This window comes from Arachis stenosperma, chromosome 3, assembly GCF_014773155.1.
Source record: "Arachis stenosperma cultivar V10309 chromosome 3, arast.V10309.gnm1.PFL2, whole genome shotgun sequence".
Classification (NCBI taxonomy): Eukaryota; Viridiplantae; Streptophyta; class Magnoliopsida; order Fabales; family Fabaceae; genus Arachis; species Arachis stenosperma.
The window spans coordinates 1,339,764-1,362,328 of record NC_080379.1 but is presented as its reverse complement, the minus strand read 5'-3'; the positions used below and the strand labels follow the sequence as shown (position 1 = coordinate 1,362,328).

General features: G+C 35.9%; 4 protein-coding genes across 7 annotated transcripts; 3 read left to right on the top strand and 1 right to left on the bottom strand.

Annotated features, from left to right (window-relative positions):
• Window positions 1-1,541: 1,541 nt before the first annotated feature.
• LOC130968327 (4-hydroxy-3-methylbut-2-en-1-yl diphosphate synthase (ferredoxin), chloroplastic-like) lies at window positions 1,542-6,906 on the top strand. The gene is given in 20 exon segments (XM_057893531.1): window positions 1,542-1,937; window positions 2,423-2,580; window positions 2,671-2,777; window positions 2,854-2,954; window positions 3,037-3,113; window positions 3,202-3,321; window positions 3,417-3,468; window positions 3,471-3,646; window positions 3,753-3,869; window positions 3,971-4,045; window positions 4,167-4,244; window positions 4,417-4,476; window positions 4,556-4,618; window positions 4,732-4,876; window positions 4,986-5,124; window positions 5,294-5,371; window positions 5,441-5,600; window positions 5,695-5,793; window positions 5,875-5,979; window positions 6,546-6,906. Coding segments are annotated over 20 exon segments (2,238 nt in total). The 5' UTR covers window positions 1,542-1,711; the 3' UTR covers window positions 6,648-6,906.
• Window positions 6,907-9,222: 2,316 nt separating this feature from the next.
• LOC130967959 (classical arabinogalactan protein 9) lies at window positions 9,223-10,228 on the bottom strand. The gene has a single exon (XM_057893020.1). It carries the CDS (start codon window positions 10,068-10,070, stop codon window positions 9,561-9,563), a length of 510 nt encoding a protein of 169 aa, XP_057749003.1. The 5' UTR covers window positions 10,071-10,228; the 3' UTR covers window positions 9,223-9,560.
• Window positions 10,229-15,869: 5,641 nt separating this feature from the next.
• On the top strand, window positions 15,870-22,108 carry LOC130969488 (pentatricopeptide repeat-containing protein At1g79540-like). Of its 4 annotated transcripts, none has more exons than XM_057895228.1 (5): window positions 15,870-16,488; window positions 16,735-16,799; window positions 17,263-17,345; window positions 18,216-21,034; window positions 21,400-22,108. In XM_057895228.1, the coding sequence occupies exon 4, from the start codon at window positions 18,291-18,293 to the stop codon at window positions 20,598-20,600; it is 2,310 nt and encodes a 769-aa protein (XP_057751211.1). In that variant the 5' UTR covers window positions 15,870-16,488; window positions 16,735-16,799; window positions 17,263-17,345; window positions 18,216-18,290; the 3' UTR covers window positions 20,601-21,034; window positions 21,400-22,108. The 4 variants fall into 4 exon arrangements, with proteins under 4 accessions (XP_057751211.1, XP_057751213.1, XP_057751210.1 ...); XM_057895230.1 differs by having other exon boundaries at window positions 16,735-16,841; XM_057895227.1 differs by having other exon boundaries at window positions 16,685-16,799.
• Window positions 20,783-21,600, top strand: LOC130969063 (uncharacterized). The gene is made up of 2 exons (XM_057894636.1): window positions 20,783-21,034; window positions 21,400-21,600. The coding sequence occupies exons 1-2, from the start codon at window positions 20,783-20,785 to the stop codon at window positions 21,598-21,600; spliced, it is 453 nt and encodes a 150-aa protein (XP_057750619.1).
• Window positions 22,109-22,565: the final 457 nt, after the last annotated feature.

The following is a 22,565-nucleotide window of genomic DNA, read 5'->3' as shown; positions in this document are numbered from 1 at the left end:
TCGATTTTTTTACCATACATTATACGGTTTGAACTGTTGAAATTATATTATAAATATAATAAAATATTATATATATTTAAGTTGCAACGTTGGAACAATTCATATTGTTTTTGGTCAGAAATAACTCCTCATAAAACAATGGGATTTTGTACAATGTTTGACCTAAAAAACAATTGATGAAGACCGTTGACCAAAATACAACAAAGACGAAGACTTTACTAAGATTGAGGCATGAGGGTGTGTTGGTGTTAGTTGGAGTTCATAACATCGTGTAGCACGTGCTTAATGCCTACCCAGTACCAACTCCAATTCTATGATAAAAATGTGAACTCTAATTAAGAATTTATTATTAACTAATGAATTGTCGTTTATACAAAATATAATTTAAATTTTTAATATTTATTTAAATAAATTAATAAATTGACTGTTCGATTAATCTAAATTTATTAAAATATTAATATATAATGTATTAATTAATTTAGTTAATCATATCTAATTATTTATCAAATATCATTTATCTTCAATAACTAACTAGATAAATAATTAACTAGAACTAAACTTTACACAAAAATTTAATGGAGATTCTTAGGTAGTGTTTATTTTTTTAAAATCAAAATTAAGAAATTAGAACTCAATTTAGTGACAAAAATTAAAACTAAAATTTCAGTTTTAAGTACAAAAATTTTAATCTTTTCAGTATCTTCAAAAAATAAAAACATAAAAAATAAAAACTAAAATTATAATAACATTTTTTTAAAAATATTCTGAATTAACTTTTTAAATTCTAAATTTACTCCTCGATCTTTATATTTATCTTAAACTAAAGATAATATTCCATTTGATATATTTTATATTAAACACAATACAAAAATTTAGTTTAGCCTCTGGCATCTCTATCTCTTCGTCTGAATCTCTTTAGGGCCCGTTTGAAAAGCTTTAGAAGTAACTTTTTTGAGTTTTTTACTTATGAAAAGTAGTAGTATTAATGTCTAGTGCAATTTTCAAAATCAAATTACAACTTTCTAAAAAACTATTTAAAAATTTATTAAGAAGTTAAAAAAATAACTTCTCTCATAATACTACTACTTTTTATCATATTTTTATAAAATAAGTATTTTTAGAACTAAAAATCTAAACACAAAATAATTTATTTATAAATTACTTTTAATATAAATATTTATTATTTAAATTATTTTATCAAAAAAACTTAATTAAACTGTTTATCCAAATTAGGGCTTAAGTCATAACAAACTAACTTTTGTCCATTTTCTCTTCACTAACAGGTCAGTTTTCAATAACCCATGCAATGTTTTTTTTTTTTCCCTCTAATGACAATGGCAATTGATACAGTGAACTCTCAAATCCCATAGCCATATTTTTCAGAAGTACTTGTCAACGTTCAACACTTTCTTCCTCCGTTTCCTTCAAGTTACAACATTAATTCATTAAATATATGTTATCTCTATGGTCAAATGCTGTTAGTTTTAATTTTCTTCTTAATATTATTATTATTAATTAACAAAGTTGTCAAAGTAGCAGCCCAAGTAGCCAATTGAAAATGTATGAACAATTCAACACAAACATTTATATATATTATAGAGAGAGAACTTTTGCATGTGGCTGAAACTTGAATATTTGTGATTCCTATATCTATTTATTTGACTTTCAAGTTTGAACTCCATCTTCATCAAGGTTGTGTTGTGCTTCAACAATGGCTACTACTGCTACTGGGGTACTGCCACCTTCATTTCCTTCTCTAAAGACTAAGGATGATCATTCAGGTTTGGGGTCTGTGAAAAGTTTGGATTTTGTTAGAGTTTCTGATTTGAAGAGAATGAAATCTAGAAGAACAAAGATCTCAGTTATAAGGAACTCATCAAGTAGTGGCCAAGATATTGTTGATCTTCAGCAATCATCACAAGGAAGCCCTCTTTTAGGTAAACATATGTTCTTGGTTTTATGTTTGTTTTCTCTCTATTCAAATCAATTATCAACTACTTTGACTTGTCTCATTGAGTAGTTTCTTTTAGTCAAATAGGGTTTTAAGCTTCAAATGATTTTAATCAACCATCTTTAGTCACATGAATTCATCAGAAAAAAATGCTATTTGTACACCAAAATCAATTATTAATGTATTTGTGTATAAAATTCCGCTTATGTTACGCTTGCGGTACATAACCGATCCCAAACCCGGATAAAGGAGGGGTTGCGTTAGGTATTCGACAACCAACGTAAAAATATAGTCGAATTCCCATGACAAATGTATTTGTGTATAAATACACGTGTGGTTTAATTTATTTTCAATGTGTATTTGTATTTTAAGATGAATTTTATACTAAAGACTGACTTTGGTGGTTGATTTTAGTGTACAGTATTATGTTGCATGTAAAAGAATTTGAATGGATGATGAATTTGAATGCAGTTCCTAGGCAAAGGTATTGTGAGTCATTGCATAATACTGTGAGGAGGAAAACAAGGACAGTGATGGTTGGCAATGTGGCTCTTGGAAGTGAGCACCCCATAAGAATTCAGACCATGACTACAACAGACACTAAGGATGTTTCTGGAACTGTTCAACAGGTTACACACAACACACCCCTCTTTTCTGTTTAATCTTTCTTTGTTTTTGTTTTGCTTTCTTTTGTGAAAGAATTTTTGTTGGTTTGGTAGGTGATGAAAATAGCAGATAAAGGAGCTGATCTTGTGAGGATAACGGTTCAGGGGAAGAAAGAAGCTGATGCATGTTTTGAGATTAAGAATTCCCTTGTGCAGAAAAAGTAAGTATTATTAATTTTGATGTTGATGCATCATGCCTATGTTGTGTTTGTTCAAATGTCTCTTTCACATTTTCAGCTACAACATACCTTTGGTTGCTGATATTCATTTTGCCCCTTCTATTGCTCTTCGTGTTGCCGAATGCTTTGACAAGATTCGCGTCAACCCTGGAAATTTTGGTATGCTTGTTTGTTCATTAGTATGTTCTTTTGTTTTCAAAAGATTTGGTTTCGTAATTCAAGTGATGATGATACCTTTCAGCTGATAGAAGGGCCCAATTTGAGAAACTAATATACACTGAAGAAGACTATCAGAAAGAGCTTGAGCATATAGAACAGGTCAAACCACTCATCTATGATGTTCTATCTCAAATTTTTTAGGCTTCAAATGCGAATTATTGACCCTATTTTAATATTCAAATGCTAGGTTTTCACACCATTGGTTGAGAAATGTAAGAAATATGGGAGAGCATTGCGGATTGGGACGAACCATGGTAGTCTCTCGGATCGTATAATGAGCTACTATGGAGATTCTCCAAGGGGAATGGTGAGTAGTTTTCTTTCCAATTCTTCATTTTCATTTTTTGTCCTTTTATGTACAACTTTCCTTTATGTAAATCATACTAAGTAATGATTGAACAGGTTGAATCTGCTTTTGAGTTTGCGAGAATATGCCGAAAGTTGGACTTCCACAACTTGTTTTTTCTATGAAAGCAAGCAATCCGGTTGTCATGGTCCAAGCATACCGTTTACTTGTATCTGAAATGTATGCCCAAGGCTGGGATTATCCGTTACACTTGGGAGTTACTGAAGCTGGTGAAGGCGAGGATGGAAGGATGAAATCTGCAATTGGCATTGGAACTCTCCTTCAGGTCATACTAATATAGCCCCTTTTTGCTGTTTTGTGTTGCATTACTGTGTTGATCAAGCCATTTAAATCTAAATCTCTGTCACTGATAAACCTTGTTCTATGTGCAGGATGGATTGGGGGATACGATTCGAGTTTCTCTCACAGAACCACCAGAGGAGGAGATAGATCCATGTAGAAGGTTGGCCAACCTTGGTATGGAAGCATCTAAACTCCAGAGTGGAGTGGTATGATTCAAGATAATGCTCGTTTTTGTTCGGCTTAAGTTGTCTTCGGTATAGCATTCCGAAATTCATAACCTACTTTCTATGGTACTTCTTAATTTCAGGAACCTTTTGAAGAAAAGCATAGACATTATTTCGACTTTCAGCGGCGATCGGGACAATTGCCAGTTCAAAAAGAGGTTAAATATGAACTCAGTGAATCACTTAGCTTATATATACACAGTTTTTGAAATTGTTTCTACATTTATTCTTGTAGCACTACCAAAGCATTTATAACAGTAAATCTTCATTTTAATACAGGGAGAAGAGGTAGATTATAGAGGTGCCTTGCACCGGGATGGTTCTGTTCTCATGTCAGTCTCCTTGGATCAATTGAAGGTAACCTTTTTGGATTGCACTTCCCTTGTTCTAGCCTCTGGATTTCTCACTGTTTATGTTCATATCATTCTCAGCATATTCTGTTATTTATTAGTAGGAGTTATTAAGTGCAGAAAAAAGGGATCTATGCTTGTGCTGAAACCTCTTTTTTGTTTAACCAATTTTTTTGCAGGTCCCAGAGAAACTCTACAAGTCACTTGCCGCAAAACTTGTTGTTGGCATGCCATTTAAGGTTTATTTTTGTTAGATGAATTTTTTGTGTATTTACTATTTAGTAGGTAGATATTACATGGTATTCTCTTTGTATTCAGGATCTGGCAACAGTTGATTCAATCCTTTTGCGACAACTTCCTCCTATTGATGACCATAATGCTGTAAGAACTCGCTAATTCTGCCTCATTATATTTGAAACTGTTTACTTCATTGTTAGTTTATCCTGTTAGTGACATGGAATTTCATTTTTTCCCATTTTGGGTATTGTGATCAGCGGCTAGCTCTCAAAAGACTGATAGATATAAGTATGGGGGTTATAACTCCTCTGTCAGAGCAGCTGGTAAAGCCATTGCCCAATGCTATGGTTCTTGTAAACCTTAAGCAACTGTCTATTGGTGCTCACAAGCTTTTGCCACCAGGTGCGACACAGCCGGAGTTCTAACTGTGTGATTTACTGTAGTAATAATGTATTTCCCATTTCTAATTCAAAGTTCAAGTCTGATCTAATGTAAACTGTTGTCCTGTTAGGCACACGCTTTGTTGTGTCGGTACGTGGTGATGAGCCGTTTGAAGAACTTGAAATTCTAAAAGGTGTTGATCCTACGATGCTTCTTCATGATCTACCTCATGTGGAGGACAAAGTTAGCAGAGTGCACGCAGCGCGGAGGTCAGGAATGAATTCATGATATCTTGCTGGCCTTGCATGCTGAAATTCAATTTTAGGGTCAATAGAAAACCATAGTCCATGATTCCAGTTCTTAAATGCAAACTATGTGAAGTGATAATTTATTGAATCACAGAACCCTTCTAATCCTGATACTTTATATTTGCAACAGGTTATTTGAATATTTAGCAGACAATTCTCTGAATTTCCCTGTCATTCACCACATTCAGTTTGAAAATGGGATTAACAGGTAACCCTTAAATTACAATTACTTAACTTGCAAGAAACATGGTAAATTTTAGTTCTTTTCAACTCTCAGGGATGACTTAGTGATTGGTGCCGGTGCTAATGCCGGAGCACTTCTGGTCGATGGGCTTGGTGATGGACTCCTTTTAGAAGCTCCAGACAAGGATTTCGACTTCCTTAGAGACACATCTTTCAATTTACTACAAGGCTGCAGAATGAGAAACACAAAAACAGTATGTATTTTAAAGCATCATTTCCAAGAGCTTATATTGGATCTAAGAAAAACATGAGGCAGAACTTTGTTTTTATGCATAATTTGTGTTGCAGGAGTATGTATCATGCCCATCATGTGGCAGAACTTTGTTTGATCTTCAAGAAATAAGTGCAGAAATTCGGGAGAAGACATCACACTTGCCGGGTGTTTCGGTAATAATCCACTCTCTACTTCCATTTCTAACCATGAGAGACATATTCTTACACACTCTTATGTTCTTATGTAACAACCAGATTGCAATCATGGGTTGTATTGTAAATGGACCGGGGGAGATGGCTGATGCAGACTTCGGTTACGTCGGAGGTGTTCCCGGAAAGATTGATCTCTATGTTGGGAAGGTAACATATTCTTTAACCTCAACATACAACTATAAAACTTAATAGTCAAGAAAAGAAATAATGTAATGCGTTTATATGACCTGTAAAACAATGTGTTTATTCGAACCGTATTTTACTTTTAGATGTGTCGTAAATCCTACTTAAATTAGGTCTACGTTTCATCAATTAATAGATGAGATATGAGTCGATATCATGTTCACTACTATGAAAACAGAAATGAAAACGCAAACCAAACGCATTCAAAATTTTACTTTTCACTGCTTTGTGTCCAAACCATTGGTAGCTTGGTGACTTCAAAGTTTTCCTTTTCTTGATTCTGAAAAGGTGGAAATTCACATATAGTTGTCCTCATGCGAAGTTGCTAATTGAAAACCATTAGATAATAATTTAGTCAAACATGTCAAATCATTTAACGGTTTTCATCTAAATATTTCATATGAAGATAACTACATGTGAGTCTTCTCCTTCTGAAAAAGGGTAAAAAGTGAAAACAAAGTAGCTTGCAACTTCCAATGCTGAATGAAGGTTGGCCATAGGATTGACTGTGTTTTACCACACTTTTGCAGACTGTGGTTAAGCGTGGAATTGCAATGGAGCATGCAACCAATGCCTTGATTGAGCTCATAAAAGAGAATGGTCGTTGGGTAGACCCTCCAACAGAGGATTGAAACTGTTTTTTCATTGATTAATAATCACTTTTCATGCATTGTTGCATAGGTAATGTAAGCATCAAAGTTTTTGTCATAAAATAGATTCATTCTTTCCCCCCTTATAAAAAGTTGGCACTTGGGAATTGGGAGGATCAGAAATAAGGAATAAAGCACAGCCACCCGAAATAAAGATTGGGATGGGATACCCTGTAACTGCATTGTTATGCATATATATATATACCTACCATAGAATAAAGTAATTATTATTATTCATTAATTTTCAAATTAGTCAAAGTTATTGTTAGATCTTATGGCATTAACACTTTGCATATACTACTTACCTGTATGATGGTGATTGAAAACAGATGTTGGCCTAATTTTAGAACCATGTTTAATTTTACTATATTGCTTCAATTATAAGCTATACTCCGATATTGTCAAACTATACGCCAGAATCAAATCTATTTAGGGAAGAAAGCATTTATGGGAGAGAGAAATGGGTAAATACTTAAGAGTCATCACATGTTTCTGCCTAAAAAGTTAGGTTAATTAGCATGAAAATATACATATGCTTGAAAATGTCTAGATTTAATGTAGACATTTGGAGTCAATAAATTGTGCTATGTTTAGACACCCACATTTGGCGTGCTGAGGAAAATTATATGCACATTTTTTTTTATAATATATTGAGAGCAATGAGATATAATACAAGTTTCTAAAGTTTCCCACCACCATATAGCAATACTCTATTTCTTTTTTATTTTTTTAAGCCCCAAAAGAAAAGTCAACATGAGGAACTAGCTAGAATTAGCCAAGTAAATTTATTCTCTCATAAAGGCGACTTTGAGTCAGAGAGACTACCTCAATCAGGAATAACATCTCTGCCAAAAATGATTTGCACGCTTTTACAGATATTTGGTATATTTTTTTATATTTTTTAATTTTTAGTCTTGTACTCTAAGAATACAAATTAAAATTATAAATTAAATTTTTTATTAAAAATATTAAAAATTTAAATTTTTAATATATTTATTTTATATTTATTTAAAATTTTCAAGTAATAATAAATTTAAAAGCACGTATCAACTAAACTTTTTATTTTTTAATAATATAAAAGATAAATATTAGTACATGTCTTAAGAACACGTTAAAGAAGAAAAAGTGCTATCCCTTTTATATAGCTCACAAATAACATTAATAATTTCAAATGTTATCCCATCATAGCCAAAAAAGGAAATAAAAAAGTGGAGCAAAATATATTCTTTTTTCTTAAATTTTTGTTATTTATTTTAATAATATTTTAATATTTAATTTTATTATTAATACTTTTAATTTATTTAATTTATCTTTAAAAACCTTTAAAAATATTTTTGACACAAATAAAAGAACTTAAAATTAAAACTAAATATAATTAAATGTTAAAATATTTAAAAAAAATCATAATATTTATAGACAAAAAGTATAGTTTATTCTCGAATAAATGCTATACAGCTACACATGAGCTATGAGCTATGAACTGGGCTATAGTATTTCATATTTCTATTCCATTACTTCTGATTCTAATCACTGCCTAGATCGCTCATAATAAATGCTAGTATTATTTTAACCAAACAAAATTGTATTTATCATTGATCATTCATTCACGTTAGTTGAAATTCCATGGCGAATTGAACCAAGCATACAACTCTACGAATATCACTTACGTGAAGTAGGATTCACATCCAACCTTTATTTAAACGGATAAGTAAATAGAATTAATTATTTGACTAATTTAAGTTGGTTAATTAAGTATTCTACTATTGCTAATTGTATTCCTAATATTTTTTCTATTCAATTGATATAAATTTTAGCTGATTTTCTCATATCGTCCTTTATAATTATACCTGAAAATCCTAGTTATGAGCATAAATAATTCAGGGCCACAAAAAGAAATTCTAATCAGTAAACAAGTAAAAAAATTAATACAACTAAATATGAGAGATAATATTTAATTTAGATCAATTTACACGTGAGTTTTAATTTAGTTTCTGAAATTTTAATTGTCTCTCTTTAGTTTTTAAATTTTGTAAATGTGACTTACGTTCATTTTTAGGCTAATTTTTGACGCTAATTTTTGACGCATAAACACGTAGACAGTTGAATATCATGTTGAATTTTGTAAAACGATATCGTTTTAATTTTGACACTTCAATATCCAAAAAAATATCATAAATAGTATTTATTAAAAATATTTTTCATAAAATATGTAATCTGATATTTTTAAATTATTTAAGTGTCCAAATTATAACGACATTTTAGCATAGTATTTAATTATCTATGTCAGTGTTTTATTAATTTTTTTTGTCAGAAATTATCCATGAACCAATATGAATCAGTTTGTAAAGTTTAAAAACTAAAAAAATAATTAAAATTTCAAACAGTAAATTGAGATTTGTGTATAAGTTTAGAACTAAATTAAATATTAACTCTAAAGGTGTACATTTATATACAGAACACACGCAAACACTACCAATTGGGCCAGTAAATGAATAATAACGAAGAATAATCTTTTACTCAAATTGAAAGTCCTTTATTTATTTGAATGGATAGCGAATAATATAAAATCCAATAATAAAATGCAATAAAAATTACTCCTACAGTAATAACTGAAATTCAAGAGATATGGAATTAACAACAACCTCTACCAGAATGTAATAGCCAATTATCAAAGACTCAAAAACAGTTTTAAATTTGTTCTACAAAATGAAAATTAGTATCATATCACCAACAAACAAGAAGAATCTGAATAATGAAATTGAAAAGGAAAAACGAAAAATAAAAAATAACCTAGAATATGGATGATGAATAGTATAACCTGAGCCAAAAGCTAATAACAGAGGTGGAATGCTACAAATCGAAACAATAAGCGCAAAATCCAGTTCATTGTTTCTTCTACAGAAACTCTCTCCTTGCTGCATAACCGTACTGAGAGCGCTCAATGTTCTGCCGGCGCTTCCGATACACCATGCATCCAACCACAACGACGCCGGCAGCCGCAATAACTCCAAACGCGATCCCTGCCTTCTTTCCGGAACTCATTCCTCCGGACGATTTACTTTCTTCGTCTTTCACGCCAGTGCGGTTAACACCGTCGGCGTCGGCAGCCTCCGCAGGTGACGGAGATGGAGATGGAGATGTAGATGGAGAGGGAGTGCTCGCTGGAGACGGTGTCGGAGGCGAATCTGGATTAGTCGGAGTCGGCGCCGGCGGGGAACTAAGCGGAGAAGGAGCAGGAGTAGGAGCGTCCTCGGGAGGAGAGTGTGCGGGTGAAGGAGACGGTGTAGGCGAGTCGGAAAGAGGTTCCGGCGGCGAATCGGCAGCGAGAGCGAGGTTAAGTGAGAATGAAGCAATGAGGAGGATAACCAGAACGGAGAATCTTGCGAGTGCAGGATTCTTCGCCATTGGTTACAAGATGAACTGAATGGAAGTAACAATGCGTGGATCTGAGATTGGTGAAGTGAAAATTGAAATTGCGATGAAAGAGAGAAGAAACTGTTTTGAAGGGAACGGAAATCTGAGTAGATCTGAAAAGCGTGTATATATGGTGATATAGTGATGAGGTTTGTTTATGAGAGGGTGGTACCAATTAAATAGGGACACGTAGGCGGTGTAAAAGTAATGTAAAGTTGACGCGATTCACTGGATCGTAACACAACTGTCAACTCATTTGTGTAGCAGCGAGAAGTGAAGAAGCTTCGTAAGGAAGGAATGTGAATCTTTTTTGTTTTCATGCTCTTATTTATTAAGTCATGTGTGCAGTACGTAATTTATGACTAAGGGAAACTGAATTTTATTGGCAAAGGGATTTTACACCACTATTCACACACAAGAAAGAAAACCATTACAAGTTTGATAGAATAATTTTAGATTTTTTTTTTTGTTTTTCACGGTATCCCCCAACCCGACAAGTCAAGGACTAATCCGTCGCGGTACTGAGCTCCATTTAAGGGTTTGCCGCTGGCCAATGGGTTGCTGCATGCACAAGGCGGGATTCGAACCCCGACACTTACTTAAGCGGACTAGTGAGCTAACCACTAGACCAACCCAACTTGGTTAATATTATTTTTCTTTTAATAGAAGGTGTTCTACCTTATTTAGATAGATATTGTCCAATAACTAACTAGTTCTTTTAACTCCTATGGCCCAATCTAAAAACTAAAGAGCCTTTAGCACAAAGAAGTCCAATGTTTTCCTCCAAACTCAAACTCGGATTATTATTCTTGACCAAAAAAAAAAAAAAAACTCGGATTATTATTAATTTTAACTTGAGAAGCTTAATTTATTGAGAAATAATTGGAAGTTCTAACTCATCTTTTTTTTTTGGTCATTCTAACTCATTTTTTTAATTATCTTTCTAATTTCAAAAAAAAAATGTAAATTTTTTTTTGATATTTTCAAAAATTAAAGTTTTAAACTTTTACTTTTTTAAGTATTGGGAGAATAATTAAGACTCTCAATCATTAGTCTAATTTACCTCCTTTATTACCTTGGCAAAAGCTCTATATGGCATTGTAGTAGTATTCAATTGGCCATGATGGCACTTTCAACTAATAAATCAAACTTGTGATTATGCGAATTCTGTTTCTATTAATTCAGAGGGTGACTCTTTATTTTGGTAAAAGTAGTAACAATTCAATATCTAGTAACTAGTAAGGTAATTACAAACCTTATTTTGCTAATTTAGTTCTTTTATTTTAATTCTAGTAATAAATACATAATGAACAAATTATTTTTAAAATTACAAGTTAAAAAAAAAGTACTTTACTTTTAGATTTCAACATCTCAAAAATGCATTTAAAATAAGTATTTTGTCTTACTTTGAATAATATAAATAAAATTAATATACCGAAAAGAGTTGAACACAAGAGTTGAACAACACTTCATTTTAGTAGAATTCGAATAAAAAATTAACTGTTAACCCACTTTCACCAAATTACTTGTGACCAACATATATATATATATATATATATATATATATATATATATATATATATATATATATATATATATATATATATATTTAATTTGTTTGATTGAATAGATGAAGACTTACACCACAAGGTTCCATTTGTCGTCTTAGTTAGCTTATTGTCACGGTAAATTTTTAGAAGGTTAGATTTAACAGTGTTTGTATAGTTTTCTGGAGTATTTGAGAATACTCTAGATGGTTCCGGAACATTCTAGAATGTTCTAGAAGGTCCCGAAATACCCTAGAAGGTTCTAGAATACTTTAGAAGATCATAGAATATTCTAGAAGAGTGTGGATTGATATAAAAGTATGAAGAGTTGTATGGAACAATCTAGAAGTATTTAGAAAGTAGTGGTAGGATAGATATTTATAAAGAAGGTTCTAGATGATTAATCTAGACCATTGCTTAGATTTAATCCTAACCATCCATTGAGGAGGTGGATGGCTATAAATAGGAGGTAAGAGTTAGTGTGGGTGTGTGAATCATTTGTAACCAACACTTGAGTAATAAAGTGTTCTTTCCACCAAAGCTTTCTTTCTCTTGTGTTCTCTTGTGTTCTTAGCTTTCTTGCTAAGTATTGAGGGTTAGGCTGACTTGGTCTTAGCTCAAGAGGTTGAGTAAGTCCGAGTGCCGGCACGGTAGCGTTGGAGTGTGTCCAAGGCCGTGACAATTTGGTATCCGAGCAAGGTTCGAGAGGGAGCACAAGTGGTTTGTGGGTATGGCTTCAAATATCACCATGGAGCATGTTGAGTCACAAAGGGGAAGGAATACTATTCCTTCTCAATGGGGAGGCAAGAAGGTACGTTCTTCAAGTGAGCCTAGAGGTAAGGACTCTAACTTCTTAGAAGAAAGAGTTTCTATGTTGGAAAATGTTATATCCTCTATGGATGAGCGGTTCCAAAGGATAGAACATGACAAGGAGACCCTCGAGGCTCACGTGTTAGGAGAACTAGATGCTTTCAAAGAAAGCATGCTCCAAATCGAAGAGAAGCTTGAAAATTCCTTGAAGCTATTTGAGGAAGTTCGAGTTTGGTTCGAGGAGGCGAAATCTCGACCAACCATTATAAGGGAGACGACCAAGATTGATCTCCCCAAGCCAAAGGAGTTCAAGGGCGTAAGGGACGCTCGCGAGGTGGAGAACTTCCTATGGCAAATGGAGAGGTACTTCGAAGGCCAAGGGGTGGTCGAAGAAGCAATAAAGGTACGCACTGTAGCTCTCTACCTTTCTGATAATGCTACTTTGTGGTGGAGGAGAAAGTGCGTAGATATGGAGAAGGGTACTTGCAACATAACCACATGGGAAGATTTCAAAAGGGAGTTGAAAAGACAATTCTTCCCTGAAAATGTGGTTTATGAAGCAAGGAAGAAGTTGAGGGAGTTGAAGCACAAGAGTACGATTAGCGACTACGTAAAGGAGTTCACTACTCTCACGCTTCAAATCCCCAACTTAGCATCAGAGGATGCATTGTTCTTCTTCATTGATGGACTCCAACCTTGGGTAAAGCAAGAACTACAAAGAAGGAATGTTAAGGATGTCGATGAGGCCATCGTGGTGGCCGAATCACTCACTGAGTATCATAGGGGAGACTCTAAATCCAAGTCTTCCTCCAAACCTAGTTCTGCTAAAGGTGGGGGAGACAAGGGAAAGAGTTTTTCAACCAAGAAGGAAGGAAAATACTCTTCAAAGAAAGAGTACGAAGAAAAGAAGAAGGCTTTCGTGCCCAAAGGAGGATGCTTCGTGTGCAAGGGACCACACCAAATGAAGGATTGTCCCAAGCTAGGGATTTTGGCATCTATCGCCGAGGAACGAGAAGCTAAAACTCAAGTAACTGAGTGTGTTGGATCTATCCAACACATAAATGCTGTGAAGAGCAAAGAGGCAAGCACTGCAGAAAAGAAAGGCTTGATGTATGTCAAAGCCTTTATCAATGAAAAATCTGTCATGGCTATGATCGACACTGGTGCTACACACAACTTCATCACGCCTGATGAAGCAAAGAGGCAACACCAAGGGTGAACCCCTTAAGGGAGTAGCAAAAGGGGTTGAGATGACTCTTGGTTCTTGGAAGGGCCTTGTAGATTTCTCAGTAGCACCCATGGATGATTTTAAAATAGTCATCGGGCTCGATTTGCAAAGGAAGGTAAATATAATACCTATGCCATACTACGACGTAGTATGTGTCATGGAGAAAGGGTCTCCATGCATGGTCCCTACAGTATCTAAAGTTGGAGGGCCACCGATACTCTCTGCTATGCAACTCAAAAAAGGGTTCAAGAAGGGAGAGATTACATATTTGGCTCTATTACAAGAGGAGCCAACATCTGAAAGAGAAGACGTTCCTCCCAAAATCAAGGAACTCCTTGAAGAAAATAAGGATGTGATGCCTCCCGAGTTGCCAAAACAACTACCACCTAGGAGGAAGGTGGACCACAAGATCGAATTGGAGTCAGGAGCAAAGCCGCCCGCCTCAACACCTTATAGGATGGCACCGCCAGAACTTGAGGAGTTGAAGAAGCAACTCAAGGATTTGCTAGATGCTGGATTCATCCGTCCATCGAAGGCACCTTATGGCGCACCAGTCTTGTTCCAAAAGAAGCATGATGGTTCATTGAGACTATGCATCGACTATCGAGCACTTAACAAGGTAACCATCAAGAACAAATACCCCATTCCTTTGATAGCCGATTTGTTTGATCAACTTGGTAGAGCCAAGTGGTTCTCAAAGCTAGATTTGAGGTCAGGATATCACCAAGTGAGAATTGCCGATGGTGATGAGCCTAAGACCACGTGTGTCACGAGGTATGGATCGCAGGAGCGTTGGTCAAGCCAAAAGGCATCACCAACCACTCATACGATCCATACCTCGTGACACACGTGGTCTTAGGCTCATCACCATCGGCAATTCTCACTTGGTGATATCCTGACCTCAAATCTAGCTTTGAGAACCACTTGGCTCTACCAAGTTGATCAAACAAATCGGCTATCAAAGGAATGGAGTATTTGTTCTTGATGGTTACCTTGTTAAGTGCTCGATAGTCGATGCATAGTCTCAATGAACCATCATGCTTCTTTTGGAACAAGACTGGTGCGCCATAAGGTGCCTTCGATGGACTGATGAATCCAGCATCTAGCAAATCCTTGAGTTGCTTCTTCAACTCCTCAAGTTCTGGCGGTGCCATCCTATAAGGTGTTGAGGCGGGCGGCTTTGCTCCTGACTCCAATTCGATCTTGTGGTCCACCTTCCTCCTAGGTGGTAGTTGTTTTGGCAACTCGGGAGGCATCACATCCTTATTTTCTTCAAGGAGTTCCTTGATTTTGGGAGAAACGTCTTCTCTTTCAGATGTTGGCTCCTCTTGTAATAGAGCCAAATATGTAATCTCTCCCTTCTTGAACCCTTTTTTGAGTTGCATAGCAGAGAGTATCGGTGGCCCTCCAACTTTAGATACTGTAGGGACCATGCATGGAGACCCTTTCTCCATGACACATACTACGTCGTAGTATGGCATAGGTATTATATTTACCTTCCTTTGCAAATCGAGCCCGATGACTATTTTAAAATCATCCATGGGTGCTACTGAGAAATCTACAAGGCCCTTCTAAGAACACAAGAGAACACAAGAGAAAGAAAGCTTTGGTGGAAAGAACACTTTATTACTCAAGTGTTGGTTACAAATGATTCACACACCCACACTAACTCTTACCTCCTATTTATAGCCATCCACCTCCTCAATGGATGGTTAGGATTAAATCTAAGCAATGGTCTAGATTAATCATCTAGAACCTTCTTTATAAATATCTATCCTACCACTACTTTCTAAATACTTCTAGATTGTTTCATACAACTCTTCATACTTTTATATCAATCCACACTCTTCTAGAATATTCTATGATCTTCTAAAGTATTCTAGAACCTTCTAGGGTATTTCGGGACCTTCTAGAACATTCTAGAATGTTCCGGAACCATCTAGAGTATTCTCAAATACTCCAGAAAACTATACAAATATTGTTAAATCTAACCTTCTAAAAATTTACCGTGACATTATGCAGCATCAAAGTTCTGAAAATCGGATCGAATTGACCGATTGAACCGGTCCAACCGTAAATCGGGCTCTAATACGATTCGATTCATTGTCAAAACCTGTTCTCTTCAAAAAAATTTTCAATCGTTGAACTGGCCAAAAACCGGCCGGTCAGATCAAATCGGGATCCGGCCGGTTCTAATGAAACGTCGTCGTTTAAGGTTCCCTGCCTAGGGATCAAGAAATCATCCTCCTCCTCAAGCCATTTCTGATTTCCCCAATTCCTCAGACTCTCTCCTCTCTCAACTCTCAACCCTAGGTTATAGCCTCCGCCACCGCCGTAAGGAGAGACTCAGCGCCGCCGCCGTCCATTGTGCTCAAGGGCCACCGCTGTAGGGAGTGAGAAACTGCCATCGTTCGCTGCGTTGTGGTCGTGCTCCAAGTCTCCCCTGTTCACTCTCAGTCTCACCAATCGCAGCTTCTTCTTCGAGATCGGTGTCCGTCGTTCTCTTCTTCTACTCAGCCCCACTTCATATAGCTTCCCGTGGTGGCTCCGTGGACTGTGGTACATTGTTTTTCTTCTTCTCAATCCCCTGTTCGCACTTCGCTCTCTTCTTCCTCGCTCGGTGTCCATCCTCCATCGTCTTCGTCCTGCGCACCGTCATCTTGTCGCCCCTGTTCCCGATTCTAGGGTTTCCCCTGTTCCTGATTCGATTTGGTAACCCGAGGCGCTAGGGTTTCTGCGCCCTGCCAGATCCGATTCTTTCTTCCTCCTCCTCTGAGAATTCAAGATGTTTTGGCGCTTGGCTGGCTTGTCTACTGCGTCTCCTGTGAGTTCCGTACTCTCTCATTTCATATAGTACTTCGATTTTTGTGCGTTGTTCTGCAAGCTGCTTGGGTGCACTTATTTGTTGGTTGTTTTAATTTGTGTGGTATTTGATCGAATTTGATTTTCCATACGGAGGGTTCTTGCAATTAATTTACTATGCGATTGATTTGATTTAGTTTTTGGATGATTGATTGCAGAATCTGATGTTGTTGCTTGTTGCTATTGCTCTTGCTATTTTGAGAATCAGAGTGATCGGAGCTTTGCCATGATGGAAGTATTAATCAAGAAGCAGTTGCTGATAACAATGTATCTGTGAGTAATAATTCACCTGCCAAGAAGCTCTTTGTAATTTCAGTTATGTTTTTAACTTTGTAATTGCTGTTTTGTAATTTCTGGTTGTTGGTTGCTGGTTGCTGTTTTATAATTTCTGTAATTGCTAATGCTAATGTTCTTCTTTTATAGTGTTTTGTAATTGCTGTTTTATAATTTAGTGTCACCCTTTTAGTATGATTATTGGTTAATGTTCTGTAATGTTTGTTGCTGAATGCTGATTGTTGAGTTCAGATATGGTGTTGTTGGTGGTTAATTTAGTCTCACCCTTTAAATGTTTGTTGCTGAATGCTGCTTTTTTAACATTCCACACATGTTGGATACACTCAAATATATAGCAGAGGCTATGCCTATTTGTGTATTATAGGGTTATATTATCATGTTGTATATGTGGCTTTCCATGGATGAGAAGACGAATAACTTTGTGTTTGATGTGAATTTGTAGGGCTACAAGTATGTGAAGGACATGGAGTGGGTCAAAAACAAGTTTCCAGTGAAATCGTCATTAGGGAAAGAAGATCTCTAAAGGTAGTTGATAATAGGAACATGTTCTTCATCTTTGAGTTGTACAATTGAAATATATAGTTCTTGTTAATTGTTTGTATCCAAAGTGTTTGGCACACACAATACTCGTTAATTACTCGGGGAAGCCATCTGAAAATTATATTGGAATTGTGCTTTTTCCTATGCTCTTTATCATCTGTACTTATAGTAGCTACACTTTTATGATTTATTGGAATAATGCTACAAAAAGATTAAGCAGGGGAAGGTGCATGTTTGGCCAAATCATACGGTTATTGTGCATGTGGTTTTACAGAAACCAGTTGTGTGGCTGTGGCATGATTCATATTAGTTGGTGTGGGTCTACTCTATATTATTAAAATGATTGACGTGTTTTCAATGGTAAATATAAATAGTGATTGATTGATATGCTAAGAATATGCCTGGAATATGCTATACCCAAAAGGAGCCTAAGCCTTTTCTTTATTTGGGAGCTTTCAGTACGCACGCAATTAAGAATTGACTACTACACTTATACAATTAACAAAATCAAGCAGTTTCATAGCAGTTTATTGTAAAATTATTTTTCTTAGAATAAACTAGCAATATAATTTGAATTTAAAATCTCTTACCTACTATCTAAAATTTATTATCTTTTATGAAGTTTATGGTAGTTGTACACTTGTAGGTAACTAGTTATCTTCATTGGCACAAAAAAAAAAAATTCTTTTTTATAATGACTTGGTAGGAATAATCTCTTCATGTTTGAGTGGTTAGTAATATTAAATTAGTCTTATGGACATTTTCATCTATCGGCCCCCCCAAAAAGAGACTTGAAAAAGCCTCTCTGATATTCGTTATAACTTATAAGTTTATTACTCTTTACTCTGTTTTTAGGTCTCACCTGTTGCCCTCTTCCCCAAACGCCACAAGATAGCGCCCCGCTGCCACCATCATCACCCCGATCCCTCTATGCTGTTGTGGAAACGAGTCCATTTCCACAATGCTTCCGGACTGCTCACAAGGTTCCTCCCTCGCCGATCGCAGCACCACTCTTCCGCTGCCGCAGACGCCGTCGTCGTCACGCGAGATCTCCCTAATCGTAACCGCCGACTCCCCCTCCGTTTCTGCGTGTGGGTCGCGCTCAAGTTCGAGAGCCTCGTGGATCAGCATTCCCGTAACGAGGTAAGTTGCACTCTCGCCACTAAGGAGTGGTGCTCCCTTTACTGGGACGCGCTCCAGCTTCTGAAGAAATCTGGGATTTTCATAAGTTCTGAATCTGTTAGAGCCCTCATAAGGACCTATTCCTATATGGGTCTTGCTGAAGAAGCCATTCAGTGTTTTGATAGAATGTCTGAGTTCGATTGTGAGCCTGATGCTCACGCCTATAACACTATCTTGAAGGTTGTGCTCAAGAAAGACTTGTTTGTGTTGGCTTTTTCGCTCTATAATGTTATGCTTAGGTCTAATTCTTTGCCAGATGACCACACGTACACTCTCTTGATTGGTGGATTCTGTAAGATTGGAAACTTCAATGCTGCCCTCGAGATGCTCGATGATATGAGCAAGAGAGGTGTGCTGCCTGATGTTAAGACGTATACGGCTATTATTTATGGCCTCTGTCAGTGGAAGAAGGTTGATGAGGCGTTTAGGTTGTTTAACACTATGAAAGAAAATGGGTGCTTGCCTACTTTGCGCTGTTATAATGTCTTGATTGATGGGTTTTGCAAGAACGGGAGGACAGATGAAGCGCTTTCTTTGCTGTCTTTGTTGAGGATAGATGGTTTTGCTCTTAATCTGCAGAGTTACTGTTCTCTGATAAATAGCTTCATTCACGCCAAGAGATATAGTGAGGCATATGTATGGTACACCAAGATGTTTAAGAGGGGAATTGTGCCGGATGTTACTTTATATGCTATCATGATACGTGGTTTGTCCGAAGAGGGTAGGGTTGGTGAAGCTGCAAAGATGTTAGATGAGATGATTGGGATGGGTTTAGTACCAGACGCCTATTGTTACAATGCATTAATCAAAGGTTTTTGTGACATAGGTCGTTTGGACCAAGCTAGATCTCTTCAGCTTGAGGTTTCCAAGGACGAACAGTTTCATAATGCTTACACCTACACCATTCTCATCTGTGGCATGTGTAGGAATGGAATGGTTGGAGAGGCACGGGAGATATTTAATCAGATGGAAAAACTTGGATGTCTCCCTTCAGTTGTGACCTTCAGTGCTCTGATGCATGGCCTTTGCAAGGCTCGCAGAATTGAGGAAGCACACCTTTTACTGCACGAGATGGAGATTGGGAGAAGCCCATCTTTGTTTTTCCGGCTTTCTCAGGGTTCTGACAGGGTTTTTGATAGTGTTAGTCTCCAGAAAAAGGTGGAGCAAATGTGTGAGGCTGGTGAAGTTTTGAATGCTTACAAGCTTCTCAAACAACTTGCTGGGAGTGGGGTTGTGCCTAACATTATCACATACAACATTTTAATCAATGGTTTTTGCAAAACTGGTAATATCAACGCTGCTATCAAGCTTTTCAAGGAGCTGCAACTAAAGGGGATCTCACCTGATTCTATTACTTATGGGACACTTGTTGATGGACTTTATAGGGCTAACAGAGAAGATGACGCCTTTAAGATCCGTGAACATATGTTGAAGCATGGTTGTCAACCTGGATTATCAAATTCTAATGCCCATATGAGCTGGTTAAACAAAAAGGGGAAGGTCTCGATGGCCTTCAATCTTTACTTTGAATATCTGAAAAGCCTTCCGAAGTGGGATAATGATTCAATCAACGTGTTGGAGAACCATTTTATCAGAGGAAATGTAAAAGAAGTAATTCGAGGCTTACTGGAAATGGACTTCAAATGTAGAGATTTTAATTTAGCTCCATACACAATTCTAATTACTGGGTTCTGTATGGCAAAAAAGGTAGATGAAGCATTAGCTATATTTTCTGTTCTTGGTGAGTTCAATATTAATATCAATCCTACAAGTTGTGTACATTTGATTGATATTCTCTGTGAGGAAGGGAAGCTGGATGATGCAGTAAACATATTCCTCTACACCCTAGAAAAAAGTTTCATGTTGAGGCCAAGAATTTGTAACAAGCTCCTCAAATGTCTCCTTCTTTCGATAGATAAAAAGGACTATGCTATTGATCTTGTTGACAGGATGCAGTCCCATGGATACTGTTTGAATTCACATCAATATGACAAAGCAATGTACGTTATTCGACGGCTAAGGAGAAGGAGGAGCAATAAAATGCAGAATTTTGAATGATTGAACAACTCCGACTATTCAAGATGGATATTATTCTTTATTCTTTGTTATGTGTTATTTTTCATTGACAGATAACTGATGGAGAAAGACTAACGCTTACTTTATGGTTCACTCGTGATGGTTCCCATGATGAGGATGTGAAGCTTGTTTCTCTCCTTTCACAACACCTATTACATAAGGACATGGCTGCATCGTATCTTCCTCTGCCTGCATCCTGTGATATGTATTGTTTTTCGCAGGATCAAGCTTCCAATGACCAGTTTGGTTTTAATATATGTTGGGCCAGGCTTCATAGTCTTGGATATGGCATTTCTATATCTGAAGACGGTGCCTGTGACTCAGATGTATCTGAATTACTGGTGAAGCCAGTGCAGTTAGTAAGAGGAGATGAGTTGTTAGACCATGAATTTGTCAATATTTTGCATGCACTTCAGGTATTTATAAGAATCCTTTTGGTAGATTTATTCATTTATTAATAAAAGAAGGAATTTATTAAGAAAAAGAGATGATGATTACAAAGGGAGAAGAAAGAAACCTATCAGTTTATTCAAAGTCTGGCCGTTCATCAATGCAGGAAATTCATGCAATTTGATTTACAGAGAGAATACTTTACATCAACTAGTGCTTTCTGCATTTTTATTAAAATAGAACTAACATGTTTTGTTTTTTTGAACTAAAATATAGTTCTTTATTTTTCACTAACCTCATTTACTACAGTTGTTTATGCATAGCTGATTTCATGTAATTTATTGTGGAGACTTTTTGGCAACTACTGACTCTGAGTCCTTCTGCCAACCAGGTCATCCATTTCTATTGTTGGCAAGGATCTGCCTTAAAGACCAAGGCATTGAATGTGCACACGAACGTGCTAAAACTTTCAGATAAGGACAAGGAGAAAATCAACTGTCTGAAGTCTGTACTTTTGAATGATGAAGATTTGGTATTGAAGGTTTTTGGGAGTATGCCTTTGGAAGAAAATGGAGGCATTTACTTTGACTGAACAGGAATTGTGGCTGCAATTGCTGCTTGGGAAGATTATGTGACGAAGTTAAGTAACTTTATTGGAGAATGCATGAATCTATGTATACGGTGCAACTTGATGAGTAGTATAGATGATCGACCAATCCCGGAAAATGGAGCACCTAAACGTTGTGCTTGGGCCTTGGAATTAGAAAAAGACGATGATGAAAAAAGTGGAAGATAGTTTGTGAAGCCTTGTTTGATAGCATTCCGAGTTAATATGCTTTTGCGGAATTTTATAACGAAGTTTCTTAGATGAGGAATTATACTCAAATTTATCCTAGAAATTATCATAGTATTAAAATATTACAGGTACAAGATGGCAACTACTAGTACATATACTTTCAGCTAGTAAATCAAACTTGTAATTATGGCATTGTAGTAGTATTCAATTGGCCATGCTCCCACTTTCAGCTAGTAAATCAAACTTGTAATTATGCGAATTCTGTTTCTATTAATTCAGAGGGTGACTCTTTATTTTGGTAAAAGCAGTAACAATTCAATATCTAGTAATTAGTAAAGGTAATTACAAACCTCATTTTGCTAATTCAGTTCTTTTATTTTAATTCTAGTAATAAATACATAATGAACAAATTATTTTTAAAATTACAAGTTAGAAAAAAAGTACTTTACTTTTAGATTTCAACATCTCAAAAATGCATTTAAAATTAGTATCTTGTCTTGTTTTGAATAATATAAATAAAATTAATATACCGAGAAAACATAATTGCCTTATATACGCAAGAGTTGAACAACAATTCATTTTAGTAGAACTCGAATAAAAAGTTAACTGTTAACCCACTTTCACCAAATTACTTGTGACCAACATATATATATTTGATTTGTTTGATGGAATAGATGAAGACTTACACCACAAGGTTCCATTTGTCGTCTTAGTTCGCTTATGCAGCATAGAAAAGAAAAATAGAACAAGTGCATCCAAGT

Coding starts and splice junctions, on each gene's coding strand:
- LOC130967959 (XM_057893020.1), bottom strand. CDS start 10,070: ATGGCGAAGAATCCTGCACTCGCAAGATTCTCCGTTCTGGTTATCCTC.
- LOC130969488 (XM_057895228.1), top strand. CDS start 18,291: ATGCTGTTGTGGAAACGAGTCCATTTCCACAATGCTTCCGGACTGCTC.
- LOC130969063 (XM_057894636.1), top strand. CDS start 20,783: ATGGCTGCATCGTATCTTCCTCTGCCTGCATCCTGTGATATGTATTGT. Junction 21,035..21,399: donor ATATTTTGCATGCACTTCAG/GTATTTATAAGA, acceptor TCTGCCAACCAG/GTCATCCATTTCTATTGTTG.